The 27127-nt window shown below is 52.6% G+C and overlaps 1 protein-coding gene across 1 annotated transcript in view; it reads right to left on the reverse strand.

The window, feature by feature from the left end:
* PPP6R2 (protein phosphatase 6 regulatory subunit 2) overlaps positions 1–27127 on the reverse strand; it is a 59124-nt gene that overhangs the window by 8756 nt on the left and 23241 nt on the right. The window contains exons 12-20 of the mRNA XM_089505049.1: positions 26983–27098; positions 25843–25928; positions 25583–25663; positions 25088–25185; positions 24711–24766; positions 24521–24522; positions 13005–13132; positions 10486–10658; positions 4635–4797 (exon numbers count right to left, since the gene is read on the reverse strand). Coding sequence (XP_089361175.1) covers positions 4635–4797; positions 10486–10658; positions 13005–13132; positions 24521–24522; positions 24711–24766; positions 25088–25185; positions 25583–25663; positions 25843–25928; positions 26983–27098 — 903 coding nt within the window. The remainder of the gene's footprint in view (positions 1–4634; positions 4798–10485; positions 10659–13004; positions 13133–24520; positions 24523–24710; positions 24767–25087; positions 25186–25582; positions 25664–25842; positions 25929–26982; positions 27099–27127) is intronic.

The raw sequence follows: 27127 nt of genomic DNA on the forward strand, positions 1-27127 counted from the left end.
AATGCGGCAGCTAAAAAGGCCAATGCAATTTTAGGCTGCATCAATAAAAGTATAGTGTCTAGATCCAGGGAAGTAATAGTGCCACTCTATTCTGCTTTGGTCAGCCCCACCTGGAATATTGTGTCCAGTTCTGGTCAAAACAATTCAACAAGGACATTGAGAAACTGGAGCCATGGGTCCAAAGGAGGAAGACTAAAATGGTGAAGGGTCTGGAAACCATGGAGCCCTATGAGGAGAGACTGAGGGAGCTGGGGATGTTTAGCCTGGAGAAGAAAAGGTTAAGAGGTGATAGGAGAGCCCTGTTTAAATACTTGAAGGGATGCCATATTTTAACTTTATAGACTGACTCATTGTTTTTAAAATGACACTCACATACATGCATGCGCACGCACACTTACATGTAACTGGTGTTTTTATTCTGTATTATTTAAATGTTTTATACCCCACCTTTTGTCATAGTACCGGAAAGAAGGTGGAATATGAATGAATAAAACAACCACAACCGTGCCTTGATTATGCCCCATTTTGCTCACTGCAACACAGACTGGAAATGATCAATACACATTCCCTTCTTCAAAAAGCAGATACAGATTGTTTTTGTCATTGTTCCTTAGAAGATGTATTATCAATAGCATGAACTTTAATACCTTATGGAAGCTTAAAATGAAATTTAAGAAGATTTAGTTAGTAGAAATTTACATGTAGAAACTTCAATGGTACAATTCAGGACTGTGATGGTGAAGGCATTGCACGTGTGCCACTGGTGGCACGCGGCGCCATTTCGCCAGGCACGGGGCGAGGGAGAAGGCGGAACGGGTGCGTGCCCGTGCCACCTCCTCCCTACCATTTTCGGGCCTCCCGCTGTCTCACAGAGACAGCAGGAAGCCAGAAAATGGCGCCTGGGAGGAGATAGAGGCGCATGCGCGTCTCCTCCTCCCAGCCCTCTTCCCTCCCAGCTTCCCTTCGCTCCGCTCGAAAGGGCTCCATGGTACGCTGATGACACCCAAATATACTTCTCTATGTCTCAGATTGATGCAGTGACTAAGGATGGCATCTCTCCTCTGAATGCCTGTCTTACGGCGGTAATGGACTGGATGAGGGAAAACCGACTCAAGCTGAATCCAGGTAAGACGGAGGTACTTGCTATCGGAACCCCGAATCCAGGAATGGAGTTGTGTCAGCCAGTTCTGGATGGGGTCACACTTCCTCTGAACGATTCTGTTCAGTCTTTGGGTGCTTCTTGACTCGTCGCTCCAACTGACAGCTCAGGTGGATGCGACAGTCAAGAGCGTCTGCTATCAGCTCTGTCTGATATGCCAACTGTAACCCTTCCTGGAGCCGAGGGACCTGGAAACAGTAGTACATGCACTGGTCACCCCTCGATTGGACTTCTGCAATGCGCTCTACTAGGGGCTACCCTTGTGCCAAGTTCGGAAACTTCAGTTGGTACAAAATATGGCAGCCAGATTGATCACGGGAACTTCTAGGAATGACCATATAACACTGGTCCTGAAGTCTCTGACTGGCTGCCCATTAGTTTCCGTGCAAAGTACAAGGTGTTGGTGATTACCTTTAAAGCCCTACGTGGCTTGGGCCCAGAGTACTTGAGGGAATGCCTTCTTCCCTACTGTCCATCGTCCCGCACACTAAGGTCCTCTGGAAGAAATCTACGACAGCCAAAAAAATCAGTTTCCCAGAGGGCCTTTTCTATTACTGCTCCTAAACTACGGAACGACCGGCCGGAGAAGATCCCTCACATTCCCACTCTGACGGCTTTTAAGAAAGCTCCCAAGACGGATCTCTTCCGGCAGGCCTTTCCAACCTAGTTCCCTCCCCAGATATAGAGGTATTTGTCCCCTCATCTGTCTATTTCCCCCCGCCAATGTTTCTGCCTATGTTTTGGTTGTTCAATGTTTTGAATGTTTTTATACTATTACTGTTTAATTCTGTTTTCGTACTGGGAATGGGGGGGGGGGTAGGTCTAGGGTTTGATTTTTGTTTAACTCTATTGTAATGCAATGTATTTTGTTGCTGTAACCCGCCCGGATTCTTCCTGATTGGGCAGGCTAGAAATACATCTTTATTATTATTATTATTATTATTATTATTATTATTATTATTATGGATCCCTTTCGCGCAGAGCGAAGGCCAAGTAGAAGGGGGCTGGGACCGTCCTTTTGCCGGCCTCTGACGGCCCCAGGAGGGACCCTCAGGGGCCAGCAAGTGCCGGGGGAGGAGCCAGAGGCTTCCTCCCTCTGAAAAGGGGGCGGAAGCCCCGCCCCGGCACCCAGCCCCCATCCTGGGGGGAGAAGCCCCGCCCCCGGCACGCAAACTGAAAAAGGTTCACCATCACTGGTTTAGGAAGTCAAAGTTATGTTTGTAGGTAGTTTTATGTTTAGTCTGGATATTATGTTATGTTAGATGTTGTAATTTTTGTCGATGTGTCCATTTCTTAAATATGTGTGTGACTTTTAAAAAAGCAGATACAAAAGACTGCAAGAACTCTAGGGCCATAGCAAAAATATGCTCAAAATTCTGCAGCACAGATTCCAATCGTCTATGGAGAGAGAAACGCCAGAGGAGCAAGTGGGAAGAGACACTAGGGACCCATGCAAACGGAGGACCATGGTCCATGAAGCACACAAAGGCATTCCAGGAAAAGAATCACTATGTGCTTTATAGAGACTATAGCAAAGCCTCTGACTGCATAGATCCCCAAAAAGCTATGGAAACCTCTTAAAGACATTGGAGGGCCATGACATCTGATAGTTCTGGTGAGGAATCTGTACTCAGGACAAGAAGCTACTGTTAGAACAGAAGACGGAGAAACAGAACGGTTCCCAGTTAGCAAAGGGCTCACATAAGGATGCATTCTATCACCCTATTTGTTCTAATTGAAAATATCAAAGAAGAGCAGGTTTAGACTCAGAGGGAGGAGTGAAGATCAGAGGAAGGAACATCAACAGTCTAACCATATTACTAGTGAGAAACAATACCGACTTTACTAACAATTACTAAGGAAGGTCAAAGGAGAAAGTGCAAAGTCAGGCTTGCTGGTGAACATAGAGAACTAAAAACTAATGACCATGGAGGATCCACATGAATTCAACCTAGACAACGAGGAGATCAAAATAGTTACAAGATTTCCTGCATCTTGAATCAAACACTGATTACAACAGAGACTCCAGCCAAGAAATCAAAAGAAAATTAGAAATGGGGAAGGTAGTCATGAAAGAACGAGAAAAAAACCTAAAGAGCAAAGATATACAACTGAACACCAAAGTTAGAATTGTCCATGGATGGATGTGGGAGCTGGACAGGGAAGAACGAGGACAGGGAGAAAACCAACCCCTTTGAGATGTGGAGCGGGAGGAGAGTGCCAAGGATACCACAGACAACCAAAACCACAAGCAAATGGATCCTGGAACAGACCAAGCCTGCAATCTCCCTGGAAGCCAAGATGATTAAATGGAGGCTGTGGTACTTTCGGCACCAGAAAAGGCAATAATGCTGGGAAAGGTGGAGGGCAGCAGAAAGAGAGGACGGCCACATGCCAGACGGATGGACTTATGCAGGGAGGTCGTGGGCCTCAACCTGCAGGACCTCAGCAGAGCAGTGGGGAATAAGGGGCTTGGAGAGGTCTCACCCACAGGGCTGTTGTGAGTCGGGGTCTACTTGAGGTGAACAACAACAACAAACACAGTCTATCTGGGGCTGCCCTTGAAAACTGTCTGGAAAGCTCAGCAGATGCAAAATGATGCAGCCAGGCTGCTGACGGACCAGTTACAAGGAACATGCGACTCCCCTGTTGCAACAGCTTCACCAACCACCAGCTTTTGGGCACAATTCAAAGTGCTGGTTATGACCTAGAAAACCCTACATGGCTCAGATCCTGGTTACCTGAAAGATTGCATCTCCCCATAGATACTCCCTGTGAATCCTCGGCCTCAAGATCTTCCGGGGAGCCCTTCTCGAGGCCTATAGTCTTGGGAGGAGATGGGAGAGGCCCTCTTGGTGGTTGCTGCCAGACTGTGCAACTCCTCTCTGCTCACCGTCCAGAAGTCCTTTTTATTTTTAGCCAGACAAGGTCATGGTGGCTGTTAACTGGCGTTGTGGTTTGAGTGCTGGACTATGACTCTGCGGACTAGGGTTTGATTCCCAGCTTGGCCATGAAGCCTACTGAGTGACCGTGGGCAAGTCTCAAGCCCTCAGCCTCAGGGGAAGACAATGGCAAAAAATCTAGCCCACGAAACATCATGACAGGTTTGCCTTACTATCGCCATAAGTTGGAAATGACAACTTTTAAACATTTCTATCTTTGGGTGTTAGCTGCACCTTGTTCTATAACTGTCTGTGTGCAAGTTCAGAACCAAGTATGGCAAGGCTGCTTGCATGGAGGAAGGAGAGCCACTGGGGCAAGAAGCCAAGGGGTTTGCGTGCCTGTGACCCAAAAGGAACAGAAGCAGAGAACACCCTGTCAATGGGATTCCTGGGCAACCTCCTGGCTGGACACAGGCCCCGGACCTTCTGGGCTGCCTCACTGGGCCTCCCATTGGGCTCATCATCCAGCCACCCAGCAGCAGGCAAGAACAGATGACTGCCAGCAAACACACACACACCCCACAGACGCTTACCAGCAGAAGGGCTGGAAGTCTGTGAACTTGGCCCAGCCTCTTTCCTCGGGAGTCTTTGGGTCCAGGGCGGCCGAATCCCAAACGCTGGATCCGACGTCCATTGCCACGCAGGAGGCAGGGGGCTTGGAGCTGACCGGCTCAAACACAGCTGTCCAGCCGGTCCCTGCAAGTAAGCAAGGACAGGACAGCTTTGGCCCGGTGGAAAGCAGCCCCAGTCCCAGGCCTTTTCCAGGCAAACCTGGCAAGACACTGGGGCCCAAAGCAAGTAACAGCAAAGGAGTGCAAGCAACATTACTCCTGCCGCAGAACAGACATGATTGACAGTTGCTGAAAAAGTAGATCTGGGAAGCACTTCTGCTCTGAACCTTCTGAAGAAACTGTGGATCGGCAATGCCTCTGAACAAGTCCTTCTGTGCTGATCGGCTTTCTGGAGCATGGTCTGTGTTACCATGAAGGAGGATTCCTGAAAGCAGCTCACGGCAGCAGCTGATAAGAACCTCGTTGCCAAGAGCGTCACAGATGGACAGGTGGCTCACCTGTAACAGTATTTCTTCGAGTGGTCATCTGCGAATACATACAAATGGGTTTCACTGCGCCTGTGCAGTGCTGCTCGGAAACTTCTGGAATCACTGGGCAAAGTTTACTTTGCCACATATAGAAACTTTTTGGCGGTAACTCCGCCCACCCGTTACAAGGCCCCTGCCTTCCCACTCTTTCCCCAGTTCCGCAATTTTTCCGCCAAGCAGGCGATGGAAAGAGCCAATAAGAGCAGGACACTGAGGGGATGGACGGGTGGGATTTGTATGTATTCGCAGATGACCACTCGAAGAAATACTGTTACAGGTAAGCAACCTGTCCTTCTTCTTCGTGGTCTCTGCGAATCATACAAATGGGTTTAGACTGACAAGCTTAGGTATGCGGCAGAGGGAGTGTCCTGAAACCAAAGCTATGGTAAACCAAGGGTATATTTATTGCAACAATAAACACCTTGAACCATAAAAAGAGTCAGTCTTTTGTTCATGCACAAAAACTCAACACAGCAATAACATTGCAAAACCTGAGAAGGGAATAAAAGGTCATGCAAGACCAGTCCCATTGGAATCGTGCAAATCAACATTCAACAGAATGTAAAACAGTGGCATTATGGACATGAACACTGAAAACACAAACCATCAGTACTGCAATCAATGCAACCCTGAAACCAACACAACCCTCCCGAAAGCTGCGTCTCGGATGGCTCTGGTGTCCAGCCTATAGTGCTTTATAAAAGTCAATGGCTGGGACCAGACAGCAGCCTTACAGACATCCTCCAAGGGAATCCCCGACAGGAATGCAGAGGATGCTGACATTGCCCTTGTAGAATGGGACCGAACCCTGCCAGGGAGAGGTTTACCCAACAGTTCATAGCAGAGGTGGATGGTACCAGCCACCCATTTGGAAAACCTCTGCGCAGACACGGGCAACCCCTTCCTCGGTTCCGAGTAGCATTGGAAAAGTCTCTCGGACCGACTGGAGGCAGCAGTTCTGTCCAGGTAAAACGCCAGCGCTCTCCTGACATCAAGAGAGTGCAGGCTGCGCTCCGCATCCGAAGTCGGATTGGAAGCGAGGGTAGGCAACACAATGTCCTGGCACATGTGGAAAGCAGACACAACCTTAGGCAAGAAAGTAATGTCTGTCCGAAGGACCACCTTGTCCTTGTGAAACCTCAGGAAGGGCTGGTCCCTCCACAAGGCACAGAGTTCGCCCGCACGGCGGGCAGAGGTGATGGCCACAAGAAAAGCGGTTTTCCAAGTCAGTAGTCTCAAGTCCGCTGTGGCCATCGGTTCAAAGGGCTTGGATTGGAGCGCGGCCAGCACCGCCTCCAAGCTCCAAGCCGGGGCCGGTACTGACACAGGAGGGTGTAGGTTGGCACATCCCTTCAGGAACCCCTTCACCAAGGGGTTCCTAAAGAAGGAAGCCCTACCCTCAAATTGGCACCTGGAACAAATGGCAGAGAGGTAGCACTTGGTGGATGTGAGGCACAACCCCTCATCCAACAGCGCCATCAAGAACTCCAGCACCACTGGAGTGGAAACCTGAGCAGGAGACAAGCCCTTTCGATCAAGGAAGAGGCTAAACCTCCTCCACTTCAGGGCATAGGACCACTGACTGGATGGCTTCTGTGCAGCCAGGATCACCGTCCTCACCGCGTCCGGCAGTGAGGCTAGGGCTGGATTCTCCAGGCCACCAGCGGCAGGCTCTCGATGTCCGGGTGCAGAATCTGGCCGTCCTGGATCGACAGCAGGTCCGGACGGAAGTCGAGGCGGAGGAAGCATCTCTTGGAGAGGTGGAGAAGGGATGCGAACCAGGGCTGTCTCGGCCACCACGGAGTGATCAGGATCGCATCCGAACGGTCCGTTGTCATCTTGGACACCACCCTGATGATGAGAGGGAAGGGACGGAAGGCGTAGAGCAGCTCTCCCGACCAAGGGAAGGCGAACGCGTCTCCGAGGGATCCGTCCGTTCGCCTCCTGGAGCAGAACTGGGGACAGTGGCTGTTCCATTCGGTCGCGAAGAGGTCGACTTGGGGGGGTTCCCCACCGATCGAACAGGTCGCTGACCGTCTCCGGATGGAGCCTCCACTCGTGGCACACCGAGGGGGATCTGCTTAGGTGGTCCGCCAACTCGTTGTCCTCTCCTGGAAGGTGAATCGCCTGGAGGAGTACCTGTCTCTGGATGCACCAGTCCCAAATGCGAAGAGTAATCTCGAGCAGAGTCTTGGATCTGGTGCCTCCCTGTTTGTTGATGTAATACATCACGGTGGTGTTGTCCGTCCTCAGGAGGACCACCTTGCCTGCGACAGCGAATTCGAATGCCCTCAACGCCTTTTCGACTGCGAGCATCTCCAAAGCATTGATGTGGAGATGCTTGTCCTGGGCCAACCACTTGTCCTTGACAACCAGGTCGAGCAGGTGGACGCCCCAGCCCTCCAGGGAAGCATCGATTGTCAAAGTCAATTGAGGCTGAGGTTGATGGAAGGGCATCCCGATGCAGACGTTGCGGCCGTCCAGCCACCATCTCAGTGAAGCGGCCACTGGTCTCGGTACCATGAGCCACTTGGACGGAGGGTCCTCCATCGGAGAGAAGACTGAGAGGAACCAGGACTGCAGTGGTCGGAGGCGAAGCCTTGCCCGCGGTGTCACGAACGTCGTTGACGCCATGTGGCCCAGAGCCACTTGGATGTCCCTGGCCCTCACCCTTCTGTGAGAGATGCAAGGCCTCAGCGATGCCACCATCTTAATGATGTGCTCATTGAAGGAGCGCACATCATCCGTCGGGGAGGAAGGCTCCGGGTGGTGCATCCGCTGCGGAGACGCCTGGACGGAGGTGTCGTCGTCGTCCGAGGGCTCCCCCGACGGCAGCAAGGGCTTTCCCTCGGAGTCGGTGTCCGAAGTAAGCGGGATGTCCGGGACCCTGACTCGAGTTGCTGAATGCGCTGGGATCTGCAGGGCCGGTGGCTCCGTCGGAGAGCGGCATGGTGCAGAGGCTGAGGCCGTCGCATGGGAAGGAGCAGGCTCGTCATCTTGGGGGGCCACTGGGCGCAGGTTGAGCTGGGTGAACTCCCTGAAGGCAGTCTCCCTCAGCACTGACATGTAGTATCTCCCGGATTCGGGGTCAAAAAACATGTCAGTGTCCCTCTCCATCGGTTTGTCGACCTCTGAATGGATGGAAGGCGAAGGTGACAATCTCCGAGGGAGCTCAGCTGCTACCTCATCGGCGCGGGCAAAGTCGACCGTCGACGGCAGCGGTATGTCCAGGAGAGCGGCCGCATGCGAGGCGGACGAGCCATCAGGGCGCGAAGAGGCTGGTATTGGAGCCTTCTTCGTCAGGGAGCGTTGCTTGTGGGAAGCGTGCTCCTTTCCCTTGGAGGAAACCTCCGACCCAGTGTGGTCCTTGGAGGGCTTAGACTTCTTTGGTGCGGAGCCTTCCCTTGCCTCCTTGTGGTGCCTCTTCTTGAATGACCGTGGCGTCTCGGCCCGATCCTCGGGGGGGAAGAAAGGGTTGTCCGGCAGGTCCAGCAGGATGATGGCTCCCGTGGATTGAGGCTTAGAAGTCTTCGCCTTTTCCACCGGTGCAGCCTTTCCTGAAGAGGATGCCCCCGTCTCGGGCAGCTTGGAGGCGTGTCGAGATGCCTTCGATGACGCCTTGGAGGACGGTGTCAGGACCGACGAGACCTCCGCCTCCGCGCGATCCTTCGCACACGAGCCCTCCAGGGACGGCTTCCTCCCGGATTTTGCCCTGGGCTCGGTACCCTCAGACCCCGACTGCTTGTGGGGGCGCTTGGAGGGCTTGTCGGTGGCACTGGGTTTATGTGAACCACGGGCCACATCGGTGGTGGTGGACGATCCTGCCATCGACAGGGCAGACACCACGCTGGACACACTCACCCGGGAAGATGAGGCAGGCGACGGGGCCGACGGAGCCGATGATGGACGGGGGCCTCCCTCCTGAACCTTGCCCAGAGCAATGGCCGAGGTCAGCCGGGACTCACGGTTCTTTCGAGCCTGGGATGAGAGGGACTTGCAGAGCGGGCAAGCCTTCGTGTCATGTTCCTTGCCCAAGCAGAGGAGGCAGGAGGAGTGCGGGTCCTGGATGGGCACCTTGCCCCCGCAGACATCACACTTCTTAAATGGAGCAGGCATTTTCCGAAGTCGACAAGTTGAAAGGGAAAGTCCAGAAACGAGGTCAACAGACCGAGAGTTCGAAGTTACCAGGGGCGGGAGACAAAGAATGGTCAAGAGACGGTCTGAGGTCAAAAGTGAAAGTGATTCCGATTGCAAGCTAAAACGAGCTAAGTTCCCTGAAGCAGCTAGCGCGGCGGAAAAAAGGAACTGGGGAAAGAGCGGGAAGGCAGGGGCCGTATAACGGGTGGGCGGAGTTACCGCCAAAAAGTTTCTATATGTTGCAAAGTAAACTTTGCCCAGTGATTCCAGAAGTTTCCGAACAGCACTGCGCAGGCGCAGTGAAACCCATTTGTATGATTCGCAGAGACCACGAAGAAGAACTCATTGAACTCCTCCATGGAGGACTTCAGAAAGAAAGGCCTCCAACTGCTGGGAGCAGCAACAGGGCAGGCAGGGCAACTCAATAAAAATAGCAAGATCTATTTCTTACCCACCTCTCCCCATGGACTGAAGCCGGGAACAACTCAAATTAGAAAAAGCATGAACCCACCAATGAACAGGGAAAAGCAGCAAGGAAGCAGCAGCTGGACAGAAGGAGCCAGTTTTCAGGTGACTCTGATATACAGAGCAACAAACAACTTAGGTCGGCTCTTCGTATGCACCGTTACGGACGCACCTCTGGGAATAGCAAAACCTGTGGGGCATCAAGTCCTGTTCTTCTCAATGGTGGTGCAATGCGAAAGCAACTGTGCTGGCGCAGCCGCATGCATGCTCCGCTATTGGGGAGAGCAGGGCAGGGCTCCAATGCAAGCCCACGGAAAAGGAGAGCCAACTGTACATAACATGGAACAAGGAAGACAAGTTGAGAGCATTTGGACAACAATCAAAGGAAAAGGAAAAAGAAAAGGAAACTACTACAGTGATATCACTGAGAAGTTCTAATGTAGACCTCCAAGCCAGCTGAAGACTTGAAGAAACTCTACCTACAAAAATTTAGCACACCTTAAAAACGGAGAGCTATAGCTGTCATCAAATGCTTGACTCCTCCTGACAGTCAGAAAAGCAAAGTCTAAGAAGCCCCTCACTTGCCAGGAGAGGCCTCCTGCGGCCACAAGGGCCAACAGAACAGATGACCAGTGCCTGCAATCACCTGAAAACACCTGAGCTGGCCCCAGAGCACCCAGTACCTTCAAGAGAGGGGTCTGCACTCTTGTCCTTGGGATGGCTGCTGTTTCCATCTGGAGGAGAGGCAGCTGCCTCCTCGGCCTCTTCCTCCCCAGGGCCGGGGCTATTGCCATCGGGGTCACCATTCTCAAGGTCAATTCTGGACGAACTCTCTGAGATATGAGATGCCCCAAACCTGCAACAAGGACCAAGAGTATGGAACGCCTGCGGCCCCACATGCGCTGTCACCAGTCTGCTTTGTTTTGCTTCCTCCAGTCTTCCCCACAGCAATGGAAGCTGGCCAGCCTTCCTCTCCCTTGGATACTGCAGAAAGGGGCGGGGGTCCTAGCAGCTGTGAGGCAATACTTGCCACCACATCCCTGGCAGCAAGCTTTGGGGGATACCTGGGGACTGCTTTGCAGAGCCCCCCATGCCCCCTCCCCAGATACACCAAATCAGAGCAGCCCTTTCCCTTTATTTGTTTCCCAATTAGAGACTCAAAATGGCTTACAACAATTTTTAAAAAGGTAGTTAAAAACTCACAGAATACAAAATTGAAAAAGAGATGGGACTAATCAAAAACTTAAAACCAGATTAAACATACACAATTAAATACATACACAAACGCACACACTAGCACAACGAGCAAGATCCACTGCATTGGTAAGGTGAGATGAGCCTTGTATCCTTACTCCACAATTGCCTGTCAGAGTAGAAGAGTCTTTGCACTTCTGCACAAGGAAACCAGGGAGGGTGCCAGTCTAGCTCCTCTGGGAAGCGAGTTCCAGAGCCTGGGGACAGGGCCCATTTTCCCATCAGATACAGTTGTAAGGGCAGTGCGACAGAGAGAAGGGCCTCCCAACAGATCTCAGAGCATGGGCTGCTTCCTAAGGGAGAACACAGTCCTTCACATAACCTGAGCCCCATAGGATTTTATAGGTCCAAGCCAGTGCTTTGAATTGTGCCTGGAAACGGAATGGCCAGTGGGGCTGTTGCAACAGGGGAATTGTGTGTTAACAACCCGGTTGCAGCTCTTTGGGCCAACCAAAGTTTCTGAACACTCTTCAGAAAGAGCCCCACACACGGAGCATTAAAGTAATCCAACTGGGACTTAACTGAGGCACATGTCACTGCGGCCAGATCTGACTTCTCCAGGAACAGATGCAGTTGGCCAACTAGCTTGAATTGTGCATTGCACTCCTGGCCACCGCTGAAACCTGAGCTTTCATCCAAGAGCAGCACACCCAAGCCGTGGACGTGCAACTTAAGGGGAAGCATAACCCTATCTGGCATGGGCTAAATCCCTATTTCCTGCTTTGCCATTCAGCTGACCAGGAACATCTCTGTCTCATCTGGATTAAGTTTCAATTTGTTCTCCCTCAATGAATCCATTACTGATGACAGGCACCAGTTTAGGACCAAAACAGCTTCCTTGGCTTGTAGTGGAAAGGAGTAACAGAGTTGTGTGTCATCCACTAAACCCCCAAACTCCAGACAAATTCTCTCAGCAGTTTCATGTATATCTTATATAGCATCGGGGGAGAAACCAAGCCTTGCAGGACCCCACAAGCCAACAGCCGAGGGGCTGAGCAGGAATGCCCCAGCACCACCTTCTGGGATCATCCCTCCAGGAAGGAACAAAGGTACACTGCCCCCAACCCCCATCCTGGTGAAGTGGCCCAGAAGGATACTATGATCGATGGTATCAAAGCCCCATGAAGAGACCCAGCAGAACTAACAGAGACCCAGGCAGGTCCAGCTCCATCAGGAATGAGCCTGAAGGAAGGAGACTCCGCCCTCCACAACTGCCTTCTGCCGGCCTGAGAGGGAGTTGGTCAGGCAGGTCCAGCTCCATCAGGACTGAGCCTGAAGGAAGGAGACTCCGCCCTCCACAACTGCCCTCTGCCGGCCTGAGAGGGAGTTGGCCAGGCAGGTCCAGCTCCATCAGGACTAGCCTGGAAGAAGGAGACTCCGCTCTCCACAACTGCCCTCTGCCGGCCTGAGAGGGAGTTGGCCAGGCAGGTCCAGCTCCATCAGGACTAGCCTGGAAAAAGGAAGAGCCCTCCCTCCAATCCATCTGCCTTGGTCCAGGCCTTAGAGGGAGAGAAGAACCACTGGAGCTCATCCCCTTTCCCTCCATCATTCCCTTCTCCTTTTGTTTCGCGTCTTTTAGATTGTAAGCCTGAGGGCAGGGAACTGTCTGATCAAAAATAATATTGTAAGCCGCCCTGAGAGCCATTTGGGCTGAAGGGAGGGGTATCAATACCTAAATAAAAAAAAAATAACAAATAACAGGGACACACTTCCGCAGCCTGCATTTCCCATGTAGGTCACCCACCAAGGCAACCAAAGTCAGGCCTGGAACCAGAAAAGGACCTAAATCTATCTTATCCAGAAGCCCCTTCCTGTCTCTTTCGCTTCAAACACAGGAGGAAAGCTTTAGGAAGAGTTCATCCTGCAGCACACGGCAAAGGCTACAGCTTGGTGCCTTGGAATGGAACGCAAAATGGATGTTTGGCTCCAAAAAGGGGACAAGCCTTACCGTGTCCGTGACTTGACTTGCATTGCATAGCTTCTTTCCTTCTCTTCCCAAATATCTTCCTCTTCTTCATTATCATCAAACTGCTGGATGCGTTCACTGCAGCAGGCTTCAAAGAGGGATGCGCTGGGCTACAGGAAGGGTCAAGGGAAGTTAGGATGGCCGGACAAGAGCTCTGGCTACAACTGTGCGTGGGCCACACAGCCCTTTAGCCTTCCAGAGAAGGCTGCAACCATATCTTTGTTTTTTGAGCAGAGCAGACCAAACCTGTCACAACATGCTCCAGAGCCCTACTCTCCATCAGGGGCTGCCACCCTTCATTCTGCCCGACGCAGGTGCTATGCCAAGAAACAACCACCGACAACCCCCCGCCACCAGAAGAACCCCAGGCCCCTGCCCTTCTTTGATGGCTGGGAGGACCCCTCTCCCCCACTGGGCCCCTTTCTGGGGGTTTCTGACTGCATCCCTTGATGTTGCTTTGGAAGCAGTGGGAGCCACCAAACAGCCTCATCCCACCTTTCCTCAGTTTTGGGACTTCCAGGGGCTTCAGGTACAAACAAGCCTAAAAGAGCCCCACAGGCTTGTCTGAAAGGGATGGGTCCAGCCCTGTCACTTTCTCTCCTTCGCTCCTCCAGACGTGTCCCAAGAGACCCAGCCCAGCCTCCCTCTGCTTACCGGTCAGAGAGCCACTCAGCAAAGGGGCCTCAGGGCTGGGCCAGGCCAGTGCAAGGACCTTCCCTGCCATGGATTGTTGTATCTCCCTGGTTCAGGAAAAGCTCCTAGGCAGGGCCTTTTGCGCACCAAAATTATAGATAGAAAAGGCTCTGTATTGGCCGGGGGGGGGGGGGGGGGGAAGTAATGTAGGATTTCTCCTTTTGGGTAACCCTCAAAAACCCTCATACTTTCTTCTCTCGCCTACCAGAGAATGACTGATGACCAACAAGCCCTATGAGTAGCATTCTTAGGGAGCTGGGCGTGTTTAGCCTGGAGATGAAAGGGTTAGGAAATGATATGATAGCCCTGTTTAAATGCATGAAAGGACTCCAAAGCTAATTACCAAACAAGATTCACAGTTCTTATAGTCATTGATCATCTTGCTTAGCAATTGCTTTAGAATTGTAGTTCTGCCTGCTTGTAGTGGGGGGTGTTAGAGCTAGCTGGTGCATGGGAATGATTGCTGCTATGGAATGGAATGTGATAAGGCCGAGACATCTGTAAGCGTCTTCAAGGCCACAGTGTTGGCTTCTCAGGATTCCTAGTCCTGGAAGGAGGGGGGAAAGGGCTCACAGGAAAAAAGGTGGGGAGGAGTAGCTGTTTTAACTTAGTGCTTGAGGCTTGGCTCGCCAGATTCTGCTGAAAAGTTTGTCTAGTCACATCTACCTGTATTTCCAATAAAACTCCACTGCTTTGAAGCAAGTTGCTGTTGTGGATTTCTGGTGGAGGTTGCTGGGTCTTACACATATTGAGGATGGAGCAGAGATTCTACGTAAGCATTACAACGAACTTCCTGATGGCAAGAGCTGTTCCTTGCCTGGAACACTGCATCCAGTTCTGGGCATCAAAACTCAAAAAAGATGTTGAGAAGCAGGAGCTTGTCCAGAGGGAGGGCGACCATAATGGTGAAAGGTCTGGAACCCCCCAAAGTCTTGTGAAGAACATTCTTAGGGAGCGGCGTACGTTTGATGAGGATGGAGTGAGCTTGTTTTCTGCTGCTGCAGAGACCAGGAAGCAGAGCAATAGATTCAAATTACAAGAAAAGAGATTGCACCTAAACATTAGGAAGAAGGACAGGTTGCTTACCTGTAACAGTATTTCTTCGAGTGGTCATCTGCGAATACATACAAATGGGTTTTACTGCGCCTGCGCAGTGCTGCTCGGATACTTCTGGAATCACTGGGCAAAGTAGACTTTGCAACTTATGGCAACTTTTTGGCGGTAACCCCGCCCACCCTTTATAAAGCCCCTGCCTTCCCGCTCTTTCCTCAGTTCCATATTTTTTCTGCTGTGTAAGCGAAGAATGAGCCAATCAAGAGCAGGACACTGAGGGGAGGATGGGCAGGATTTGTATGTATTTGCAGATGACCACCTGAAGAAATACTGTTACAGGTAAGCAACCTGTCCTTCTTCTTCGTGGTCTCTGCGAATCATACAAATGGGTTTAGACTGACAAGCTTAGGTCAGCGGCGGAGGGAGTGTCCTGACACCAGGTAAGCTAAGCAAAGTGGTTTATTCTGAACAATAAAAATCTGAAACCACCCTAAGCATCAGTCTTGTCAATCATTTTCTGTCCAACATAGACAGCAGTACTTTAGGAGCTGCAACTCCAATGCACAAAAGAACATGGAACAAGAATGAAATCATCTGTTCAGTGTGGAATACCCAAGACAGTGAGAGCAGAAATAGATGCGTATAACACAACACATATAAACATGGCATCAGAAATCCATTCAATGCAGCCCTGAAACCAAAACTGCTCTACCAAAAGCTGCATCCTGTCTGGCTCTGGTATCCAACCTGTAATGTTTGATAAATGTCATTGGTTGAGACCAGACCGCAGCCTTGCAGACATCCTCAAGAGGCACCCCAGTCAAAAAAGCGGAGGATGCTGCTACTGCCCTAGTTGCATGCGACCGTACCCTGGAGGGAGGAGGTTTGCCCAACAGCTCATAGCAGAGGTGGATGGTACCAGCCACCCATTTAGAAAACCTCTGCGCCGAAACGGGCAGTCCCCTCTTCGGTTCCGAGTAACACTGGAACAGTCTCTCAGAACGGCTCGAACCCGCAGTTCTGTCCAAATAGAAGGCTAAGGCCCTCCTAACGTCCAAGGTGTGTAAAGTCCTTTCGACCTCCGTGGTCGGGTTCGAGGCCAGGGTAGGTAGCACAATGTCCTGACACATATGAAAAGCCGATACCACCTTAGGCAAGAAGGTGATATCGGTACGGAGAACCACCTTGTCCTTGTGGAAACTCAAGAAGGGTTGGTCTCTCCGCAAGGCACAAAGTTCGCCCACGCGACGGGCCGATGTGATGGCCACAAGAAAGGCAGTCTTCCATGTTAATAGTCTCAAGTCCATTGTGGCCATGGGTTCAAAGGGCTTGGATTGCAAAGCCGTCAGTACAGCGTCTAACCTCCAAGCCGGGGTCGGTGCCGAGACCGGGGGGTAGAGATTGTTACATCCCTTTAAGAAAGCCTTGACCAAAGGGTCCCTGAAAAAAGAAGGTTTACCCCCCAATTGAAACTTAGAGCAAATGGCAGAAAGGTAGCACTTGATGGAGGTTAGGGTAAGGCCTTCCTCCAACAGTGCCATGAGAAAGTGCAACACCACCGGGGTCGAGATCTGGTCCTGGCCAATCTTCTCATCGGACAGGAACCGGCGAAACCTCTTCCACTTCGAGGCGTAAGACCGTTGGGTGGACGGTTTGTGGGCCGCCAGGATCACCATTCGCACAGAGTCGGGTAACATCGCTAGGGACGGAGCCTCCACGCCACTAGAGGTAGATTCTCCATGTCCGGGTGACGGACCCGACCGTTCTGGATCATGAGGAGGTCTGGTCGGAACTCGATCGGGAAGAACGTCCTCTCCGACAGGTTCAGTAGAGATGGAAACCACGGCTGTCTGGGCCACCACGGGGTGATGAGGATTGCGTCCGAACGGTCTGAGGTCATCTTGGACACCACGCGGACAATCAGCGGGAACGAGGGGAAGGCATACGGCATGTCTCCGGACCATCTGAAGCCGAAGGCGTCTCCTAGGGATCGCGGGCAGTGAGTCCTGGAGCAGAATTCGGGACAATGAGCGTTGGCCTCGGTCGCAAAGAGGTCGATCTGGGGGGCTCCCCACCGGTCGAATAGATCCATGACTGCCTCCGGGTGGAGCCTCCACTCGTGCGACACTGACGGGGCCCTGCTGAGCCGATCTGCCAGGTCGTTGTCCTCTCCGGGGAGATGTATCGCCTGGAGATGGATTTGCCTTGGGATGCACCAGTTCCATATCCGCATCGATATGTCCAGCAATGTCACAGACTTGGTGCCTCCCTGTTTGTTTATGTAAAACAGGACCGTCGTATTGTCCGTCCTGAGAAGCACCACTTGACCTGTCAATACCGTCTCGAATGCTCGCAGGGCTTTTTCTACAGCTAGCATCTCGAGGGCATTGATGTGAAGCAATTGTTCCGCCCCGGACCACTTCTCCCTGATGACTAACTCGAGCAGGTGGGCACCCCAACCGTCCAGGGACACGTCAGTTGTTAGCGTGAGTTGCGGCTGCGACGGGGAGAAAGGTAAGCGGGCGCAGACGTTTTGGGGGTCGAGCCACAATCTGAGGGAATACGCGACCGGTCTCGGGATGGTAAGCCACCTGAGCGGCGAGTCTGTCATCGGGTTGAAAACCGAAAGGTACCCTTTTTGTAGAGGTCGGAGTCGGAGCCTTGCCCATGGTGTCACGAACGTCGTTGATGCCATGTGGCCTAGAGCCACCTGGGCGTCCCTGGCTCTGACCCTCCTGTGGTTTAAGAGTGGGCGCAGGGCCAGCCTGAGTGCCTGGAAACGGTCCTGGGGGAGGAACGCGGTGCAAGTGTCGGAGTCTAGCACGGCGCCAATGAACCGAACTTGCTTGGAAGGGTTGAGTCGAGATTTGTCGAAGTTGATCACCAGGCCAAGGGATCTGAGGAGCGTGATTGTGAAGTCGATGGCTTGAAGGAGCCGTTCTCGCGAGGGGGCCGCCAGGAGCCAGTCGTCCAGGTATGGGAACACGTTGTAGCCTCTTTGGTGAAGGTAAGCCACCACCGGTGCTAAACACTTGGTGAAGACCCTCGGCGCCGTTGCTAGTCCGAACGGCAGAACGTTGTAGTGGTAGGCATCGGAGCCGACGGTGAAGGTAAGGAATCTCCTGTGGGCCTCTCGAATTGCAATGTGAAAATAGGCATCCTTCAAGTCGACTGTCGCGAACCACAGGTCCTGGTGAAGAAGAGGGAGAATGGAGGCTAGAGTCACCATACGGAACCGACGATAGTGGAGAAAACGATTTAAGTCTCTCAAGTCCAAGATGGGCCTAACCCCTCCGTCTGGCTTAGGTACCGTAAAATATCTGGAGAAAAAGGCCCGGGGCCAGTTATCAGTCTGTAACGGGGAAATGGCACCCTTTTGCAATAAAGAGCGTACTTCGTCGAGAAGGGTGTCCGAGGGTGGGGTGGAAGTAAGGGTCCCCGTTGGGGGAAGTTCTTTGAACTCGAGGGCGTAACCCCTACGGACGATGGTAAGTGCCCAAGAGTCAGATGTTATAGTGGCCCAGGTGTCAGCAAAGGGCCGCAAAATGTCCAAGAAAAAGGGAGGTGGAGTGGCAAAGTACGCAGGAACACATCATGACCTTTTCTTGGTCTGGTCCGAGTCCTGCCGGTGGGACTTACGGTACCGGGCTGGAGGGCCTCTTCTACCGGAGGAGGAAGAATGGGATGGATATCTAGGGTGCTGAGAACCCTGGTGTTGACCCTGTCGGTCCTGTTGGAAGGGCCTGAACTGTTGGCCTTGAGGTTGCCACTGTCGCTGCCTTCTCTGGAACTGAGGAGTAGAGGAGGAGGACATACCGTGTCTCTTGGCGGCCGCCTTGAGCTTGAATTTTCTGTTGAGACGGTCGTCGGTCTCTGAATGGAACAATCCTGACTCGTCTAATGGCATGTCCTCGATGGTGGTCTTGACTCCCAGACAAATCCGTTCCACGAAGCCAGGCATGGCGACGTAGAGCTAGGGAGGCAGACATTGCACGACCTGCACAGTCCGCTATGTTGCGGGAAGCTGTGATGAGCCAACCCCCAATGGAGTGGGCTTCATCCCTGATTTCGACTAGCCTCCGCTGTGCGTCATCTGGGACGTCCGGGATCAAGGGTGAAATATCCTCCATGAGAGCCTGGACGTAAGCCCCCATGCAGGCGGTATAGTTGACTGCTTTTACCGCCAAGGAGGATGCGGAGTAAGCCTTCTTTGCGAGGCCATCCACCTTGCGAGCCTCACGATCAAACGGAGAGGTGGCCTGCTTGTGAGTTGAATTCAACTGGGCCCCCTCGACGATGGCTGAATTCTGCCTTGGGTGGGAGGACAGCCAGGGGCAGCTTGATGGAGCGACTCTGTACAGGGTCTCAACTTTCCTTGAGGTTCCCACTAAGGACGTGGGGGAGTCCCAAGACCTTTTGAGAATGGACTCTAGAGATGGCAGAAGCGGGATGGAGGGAGGGGTTGGGACACGGCCTTGAACCCGACGTTCGACTGGGTCCTTAGCTGCGTCCTCAGGGTATTGAAGTTCAGTGTCTAGAGCCCTAGACATCTTGATGATGTGCTCGCTGAATGTCCTGAGGTCATCAGTGGGAGAGGCCGGTTCGGGGTGATGCATGTCTTGAGGGGAGTCTTGCAATGAGACGTCACCAACCGAAGGGCTATCCGAGGAAAGGACCGTCTCCGTATCGGAATCCAGGTCCGAATGGCTTGGTAGGACCGCTTCTTCCACCGGAGCTCGAGTCGGGGCAGCTGCTCGGGCCCTAGGCTCCGAAGGTGTTGGTCTAGGTTCCCTCGAAACAGACTTGGAGGGTCTGGACGATGAAGTAGGAGCAGGGTGATCACAGGTTGACCGCGAGTGGCGCCTGTCCTTGAACCTCTTGAACGCTGTATCTCTTGTCACAGCCATGTAATAACGACCCAATTCTGAGTCGTAGAAGACATCAGGGTTATCATCTTCTTCGAGATCCTCCTCGGAGTGTCCTTGCAGGGGCTGAGTTGGCACCGGGGTGGGAGAACGGTCCCGTTCCGACCGTGGCCCTCGGACTGGACCTCGAGCCTGCTCTTCAAAGGGCTGTGTGGCGAGGTCCGACGGAGTCGGGGTTGCCTCTGGGTTGACAACCCGACCTGGGGATCGTTTTTTCTTGTGTGACTTAGAGGCCTGCCGGTCTGGAGAACGACGACGTTTCGAGGAGGAAGGGCAGTCCGGGTCCTCGGGGGCCTTGGAAGAAGATGAGTCCCCCAATGGTTTGGACTTCTTCGACGTCGCCATGGCCTGTTCTGTTGACTTGACAAGGTCAGGTGTCTTAGCCTTCCTCTTTGGGGCCCTCGGTGTGTCTGGAGGAAAGAACGGATTTACCTCCAGCTCCGAGATAGTTGAAGAGCCGGACGGTCTCGCCACAGCTGTTTCGGCACTCTTCCTCGGTATGGGTTCCGAACCGATGGGAGTGGTGGGGTCAAGAACAGCTTCCTTCGGTTTCGACCCCTTAGCACCCGTCTTAGACGCTTTAGAAGGCTTCGAGCCCGAAGCGGTCGGTGGGTCCGTTTCATGCCTCGACTTTGAAGAGACGGAGGAGACGACGGAGGGTGCTTTGGCTGGAGCGGCAGGTGCCGAGCCCTCTGTCCCCGACTGTTTGTGGGGGCGCTTTGAAGGCTTGTCGGTGGCTCTGGACCTATCTGGGTCACGGGCCACATCATGAGAAGAACCAGGCGCTAAGGGAGGGGCCGAGGCTGCACTAGCCGGGCTGTCCCGAGCCTTAGAGGCCATAGCAGATGTAGATACCGATGGAGCCGATGACGGACGGGGGTCTTCAACACGAACCTTGCCCTGTGCAATCGCGGAGGTTAAGCGGGACTCACTATTTTTTCTCGCTTGTGAAGTCATGGATCTGCAAAGGGTACAAGATTTGACGTCGTGGTCCTTTCCTAGACATAACAGGCAAGAAGAATGTGGGTCTTGGACTGGGACCTTGCCCCCGCAGACGTCACACTTCTTGAACGGGGGAGACATTGCGTCCTAGCCGACAGCTTCCGAAGCCGGAGGCACAGTCAAACAACAGCAAACAAGTCCAGAGGAGTTAGATAGAGACAAGGTCTAACAGTCCGAATGGTCAAAACACAGGGGAGGTCAGCAAAGTCAAAAACGGTCCGAGGTCAAGTCCAGCAATTCAATAAACGAGAGAAGCGAAGTTCCAAGAGCACAAGCGCGGCGGAAAAAAGGAACTGAGGAAAGAGCGGGAAGGCAGGGGCTTTATAAAGGGTGGGCGGGGTTACCGCCAAAAAGTTGCCATAAGTTGCAAAGTCTACTTTGCCCAGTGATTCCAGAAGTATCCGAGCAGCACTGCGCAGGCGCAGTAAAACCCATTTGTATGATTCGCAGAGACCACGAAGAAGAAGTATAATGTTTTGTGGGGTTTTCAGGCTGTGGCCTTGTTGCAGAAAACGCCACACAAATTCTGGTTGTGAAAGAACTTCCTGGCAGTACGAGTTGTTCATCAGTGGAAGAGGCTGCTGCCTGGGAGTCTGGTGGTCTTCCTCTTTGGAGGTTTTTAAGCAAAGCCTGGGTGGCCTTCTGTCACGGAGAGTGCTCTGATGGTGCCTTCCTGCATGGCAGAAGGGAGCTGGACCGGATGGCTGCCTTGGGGTCTCTTCGAACTCTATGATTCTGAGGACAGCATCCTTGGGGCAGGAGGCAGAGAGGTATGGGTTCTATGATCCGGTTTTGAAGTATAATGTGGACCTCTTTGAGAAGGAAGGGTGAAGAAGTTGATGCGTGGAGGGTCTGAAACGTATAGCATAGCCACATGTACTGATACTGAGCATCTACAAGTCTGATGCAATGTCAGCCCATTGGTGGCGGGAGGCATGAAGTCTGTCGGTAAAGAAAGTGGTGGTGTCACTAACAAAACGGAAGTCATCCTGGAGGGAATCAAAGATGATGTTTGTATGTACCTTGGCTTTTCTTTTTAAATTGGGGTGGTTTGTCTTTCCCGTGGTGAGTGAGTTTGCACAGTTCATTGTGTCGGAAGGCAGGTTGCTTCTGTTGTTGAGGAATGGTTGGACTGGAAGTTCTTCAGTAGCCAGAGGAAAAATCCTGGTACCAAGGTTTGAATGAGTTACTTGGTTTTTGCAGACTGAATTTTCATGCTATGGACCTCATCATGTGGGTATGTTCTTAGACCAGTGATGGTGAACCTTTTACAGACCGAGTGCCCAAACTGCAACCCAGACCCCACTTATTTATTGCCAATTGCCACGTCCCTCTGGCTTTCTAGAAAGAAACTCTGGCAAACTCTGTGCTAGGGCAACAGCATGTGTGCCCACAGAGAGGGCCCTGAGTGCCACCTCTGGCACACGTGCCATAGGTTCGCCATCACTGTTCTAGACATTCATCCATGGCAGAGTAGAAGAGATCTATCCCACTGAATGGTAGGTCTTCGATAGTGTTACAAGCTTGTAGAGATAGTCCTGAGGAGCGGAACCATGTATGGCAGCAGAGAGCCATCGCAACTGCTGCAGCCTTACCTCCACGGTCCGCCAGATAGTGCGCAGTAGCTGTCTGTGGTGAAGCACAATTCGGGCTTTGGTCTGAATGGTTGCGGTTACTCTGCAGTCTTCTTCTGACAGGCAATCCAGGAATGGGGTGAGCTTGTCCCAGAGGAACAGATGATATGCCCCAAACAGGAGAATAGTTGGCAATGTGGAAGATGAGAGAGGACACCAGGTAAACTTGCACTCATGGTGTCCAGCTTCTTCCCTTCCTTATCTGATGGGGTGCAGAATCTATAATATCAGAGCTGGGTTTGTGGCGGTGAGTAAGCCGCTTGCAGCTGGAATCCAACAAATGGTATGGCAATGCTATATTCTTTTATGTGGAAGGGATCAAGGATGGGGTTGACCACAATTTATGGCAAAGGTGGAAGAGATGCAGAAGATGCTGAGTCGCACTGAAGTCTCTAGTAAACTGGGTCCTGAATCTGGGTTTCTGAGCCCTGAGCTTTCAAACTGAATGATTTAGCCATTCAGAGGATGTGATCCATGAAAGAGCAGATATCATTTAGTAGAGAGGCAGAGACACATTTGCTGAAGAGAGATTCAGGAGAGATCTATGCTTGTCTTGGCTCAATATCAGAGGAGTCCGTGACATCTCTAGATCCAGGAGAGCCCCAGATAGCCGTCAGTTCATGCCGCCCTGAATTACTCAATTCCTGTGGCTTGGGGGGTGGTTGCCATGGGTTGAGAGATTGTAGAGATTGGCTGTGGATGGGTCTTCAGTGGGGAAGGAGCGAAGGGTGATTTGTGCCGTCTCCCTAGCAATACTGGTGTTAGTCTGGATATTCTTCCAGACAGGTATACTGAGGCCATAGGCCCTATAGTCATGGTGTTCAGGAGGGGGAGAGTAATGTCGGTATTCTCTGTGATATCCAGGGATGTACAAATGCTCCCTGTAGCGGTAGCAACTGCAGTATTCTTCATAATGTGGAGAATAGGCATCTGTATCAGCCTCTATAAGAAGAGTAGAGGAACCAAGGCTGTGATGTTGAAGGTGTGGGAGACCTTAAGATCAAGGAGATGTTATGGGATCACAAACGGTCACCAACGAGTCACTTTTGGACTCAATGGCGAGATTCCACAGCTGTTCACACTCTTGAAGTGGCCAGCCTTGGAATGGTGCTGACAGAGGCATGGTTGAGGGAACTCTAACTGAGTGCCTCTCCTTCCAAAGTACGTTTGGTACAGATCAGTTCCCGAGCGGATACTGGTGGCAAGACTGCCATGTCCTCTCAGGCCACCAGCAAATTCGTCCTCAAATAAGGATGATGTGCCAGTAGAAGGTTCTGCTGAGTAGGAATGTCTCAAGGAGAAGAAAATGGTATGACTCTCTTCTTTCTCATGCTTCTTAGGTGTGATTCCCAGCTGATGGTTTGAGACAAAAGCGGAGGTCAACTGGGGCACCATCTCCATAGGTAAGGATGGGATCATGAAAGTGTCAGTACCAAGGATATTGGTTTCCCCACTGATTGTGACATTGTAGTACCCAAGGAGGTTTCTAGGGTCAACCACTTGATAGTCATTCATGTGGACAAGCCTATGTCTTCTTGGGAAGACTTTTTTGGCAGCAACATGTCCAGGGCCACACGCTTTGCGGCCAAAGCCAGGGCTTTAAGGGCCCGTTTCCACCTTGAGGTGGGGGGCACGCTTCCAGAGACCTGGGGAAGGGGATGCCTGGCAGAGAGAACAGGCGGCCATGTTATGGGACTCCCCCAGGCAGAGGAGACGCTTGGAGTCTCTGTCTTTCTCCAGGATTATTCCCTGACAAGCACAACAGCATTTGAAAAAAAGCTGACAAGGTCAAAAACAAGAGGTCAGAGCCTGAAGGATGAAGGCAGAAACAGCCAAAACATGAGGAATAGCCAGGCGATCTGAGTTGTAACAGTGAGAATGAAAGAGAAGACGCAAAGGGGAAGCTCTCTAGTTGAAGTTACTACTACGGAGGACAAAAGGGAATGGAGCCAGAGGAGCAGGGCAGTCAATATACAGGAGGGGAAGGGGGCGAGCCTACCACTCAGACACCGCCTCTGGACACTGCGCAGGCACAGAGACCCCAATATATGTGAGTCACAGAGGCCAGAGAGCAAGCCAATCTTGTTTGGGCTTCCTGCTTTCCATACTCTTCACCCCAAAGGGGTTTTAGGGCTGGATATGATCTGACTCTGCACGTCTGGTGAGGATCTGGCGAGGCATCTGGATAAACTGCTCAACTGGCCCCAAAGAACCCATCTCCCGGAAGAACCAGAGGCCCCTCCAGGCCACCAGCTTTTGCCTTGGAAACTCACACACAGAAGGTGAGGGCCAGGCAGGGAGCACCTCCAGGGTTTTGTTTTTTTTTGGGGGGGGGGTGCTGTTCTGAGCACAGCTGGGGTCCCAAGCGTGCGACTACTTACAGTCATCATCAGCATCGATGTTGAAGTTGATCTCTGCAACCCTGTCGAAAGGAGCGCTGCAAGGCACAGGGAGGAGTGCGTCAGGGAGGGCTGGGGGGCAGCAGCCAGGACAGAGGTACAAGAAGAATGGGGCCCTTGCCTTGGAAACACCCGCTTGCAACGCGGGAGCCAGGCTTTGGCCTGGCACATGCAATTGCAGAGAGTGTGGCTTCCAAGCCTGGCCAGAGAAGGTGACCTCCTGCCTTTCCCCTCTCTTCAGAAAAACACAAGAAAGGCCGCCTCAAGGTGTCAAGGGCCCCCCGTCCATCCCTCCATCTTCTTGGGGTGAGGAGGCAGATCTCCCTGCCAACTTACAGCCTGAAAAAGGAGCCACTCACTTGATATTGTCATCCGGTTCAGCAAACTCTTCGTCATTGAAGCCGAACTGATCCACAAAGCTGGCTGTCATCTGCTGGATCTGGTAGTCTGAGAAGGCCTGCGGGGAGGGAAGGAGGAATCACCACTGCGCCAGCATCCTTGTGCTGCCACCCATAGAGAGGTCTCCAGGAGAGATGCCAAGGGCTGTGCCAGGAACCCCTCCTGCACCCACCTTTGCCTGACTCAGTACCACTGCCTCAGCAGAGAAATCCCTTGCAGACAGCACTCCCTACCAAGCCCTAAGGGCACCTACAGGCTCCTCACTGGCCGGAGGAGGAAGAGGAAGGCTGGTCCCCAAATCCAGATGTGCCTCCCCTTTGGTATGCCCTCCCCCAAAAGAGCCCCAGTTGACCAATAGTCCACCAGCCCAAGGCAGTCCCTCCTCAAACCCAATTGTTCCAAACTGTCAGGGCACAGCCAAGGACAGCTCAGCTCAGATCCGCAAGGAGGGCTACCTGCTGAAGAGAGAGCTCACTGGAGAAGGCGGCCTCAGCATCCTCGTCCTCGCTGGAGGAGTGCAGGTGGTGGGTGCTCACCTGGAAAGAGGAGGACCCCACTGAAAACATGCACCCGACTACCTGTCTTCTCCCTCCTCTGGGGGAATAAGCAGCTGCCCGGCTCCATGGTCCAGAGCACTGAAATGGTGGGTAAGCCCACTTGGCAGCATTTGCAAAGGCAGCAGGAGTGAGGGAGTTGAGGGAAACAGGCAGCTCACCAGGTCCACAGTATTCCTCCGGTTGGCTTCAGTCAGGGTCTCCTCCACAAAGCTCTCCCACCGCCCTCGGCAATCCTCAGGGAGCCCTGCAAGGAAGCCAAGATGGAGTGGGGAGGTGGGGACTCAGTGCTCAGGCTGCCAAGGGAAGACACAGCCCTGCCAGAGAAGACTCCCAGGCTCCCACTTGCCTAGACCACCAGACTCAGAAAGCCCTGGAAACTCAAGCCTGGCCAAAACACGGGTAGCCCAGACACAAGAAACAGGGGCCAGAGCCCAGTAGAGTGAAAAATAGAGGCAAGTTTCACATTTAGGTGTAAGTGTATAGCTGATGCATACTTTTTGGAACTGAATATTGGAACTGAAGAATTTATTGCAACCTATAAAAAGTAGACTGACTGCAACTTCCCAGAGGGCCTTTTCTGCAACCACTCCCAGTCTCTGGAATGGCGGCTGGACAAGATCCGTCAAATCACCAACTTAGCTTCTTGGCCTCAGCCCCTGGACTTCCTTCTGGACTTCCTTCTGTCTAGATTGCCCTGTGGAAACTAGCACAGCCCCCTGCCTTCTGCATTTTTGCAAGCCACATCCTCTGGCAGGTGCAAGCAGCAACCGGCTGTCCTCCCAGCCCTGGATCAGAGCAGAGTCCCCTCCAGGCACTATAACCTCAAACAGCCACCAGACAGCCTCCTCACTTATCTGATTTATTCAAAGTATTTCTCTGTCTACTGCCTCTCAGCTCACCTGCCAACAGAACAACCACCTGCTGGAAGGGGACAACCAGCTGCCAGGCCCAGAGCCTGCTGGAAATGTGGAGAGAAGCAGCAAGGATGCTGGGAGGTCCCCTCCTAACCATGCACACACAAGCCCTGCGCTGGCACTGCTCTGGCCACTGAAGAGAAGCCAAGTCAAAGTCCCCTGGGGACCCTGCAGGGCCTGAAACAGCTCAGGGCCACCTGGGTCCCCTGTGGCCACCTGAGAGGCCACCCATCCCCTTCTCAGCCCCTTGACTCTGGAGACTGCCTGGCAACTCTGAGCAACAGCCAACTCCCTGTGGAGGAAGGGCCCCACAGCCTGGAGGGAAGCCACTGCCACCTCCAAACTGCATTCGCCAGCACCACCCCACTGTTCTGCCCCTCCTACCTTTAATGAACTCACTGATCTGGGTCTGCATGGGACCTTTGTCCATATTCTGCACAACGGTGTTGGCGATTCGCGTGAGGTGCCCCATGTTGCCTCGTCTCATCCCCCCTTCTGCCCTGGAAAATAACAGAACAGGTTACTTGCC

This window comes from Sceloporus occidentalis, unplaced genomic scaffold (genome assembly GCF_023333645.1).
Source record: "Sceloporus occidentalis isolate IW3139 unplaced genomic scaffold, rSceOcc1.0.p SCAF_307, whole genome shotgun sequence".
NCBI classification, from domain to species: Eukaryota; Metazoa; Chordata; class Lepidosauria; order Squamata; family Phrynosomatidae; genus Sceloporus; species Sceloporus occidentalis.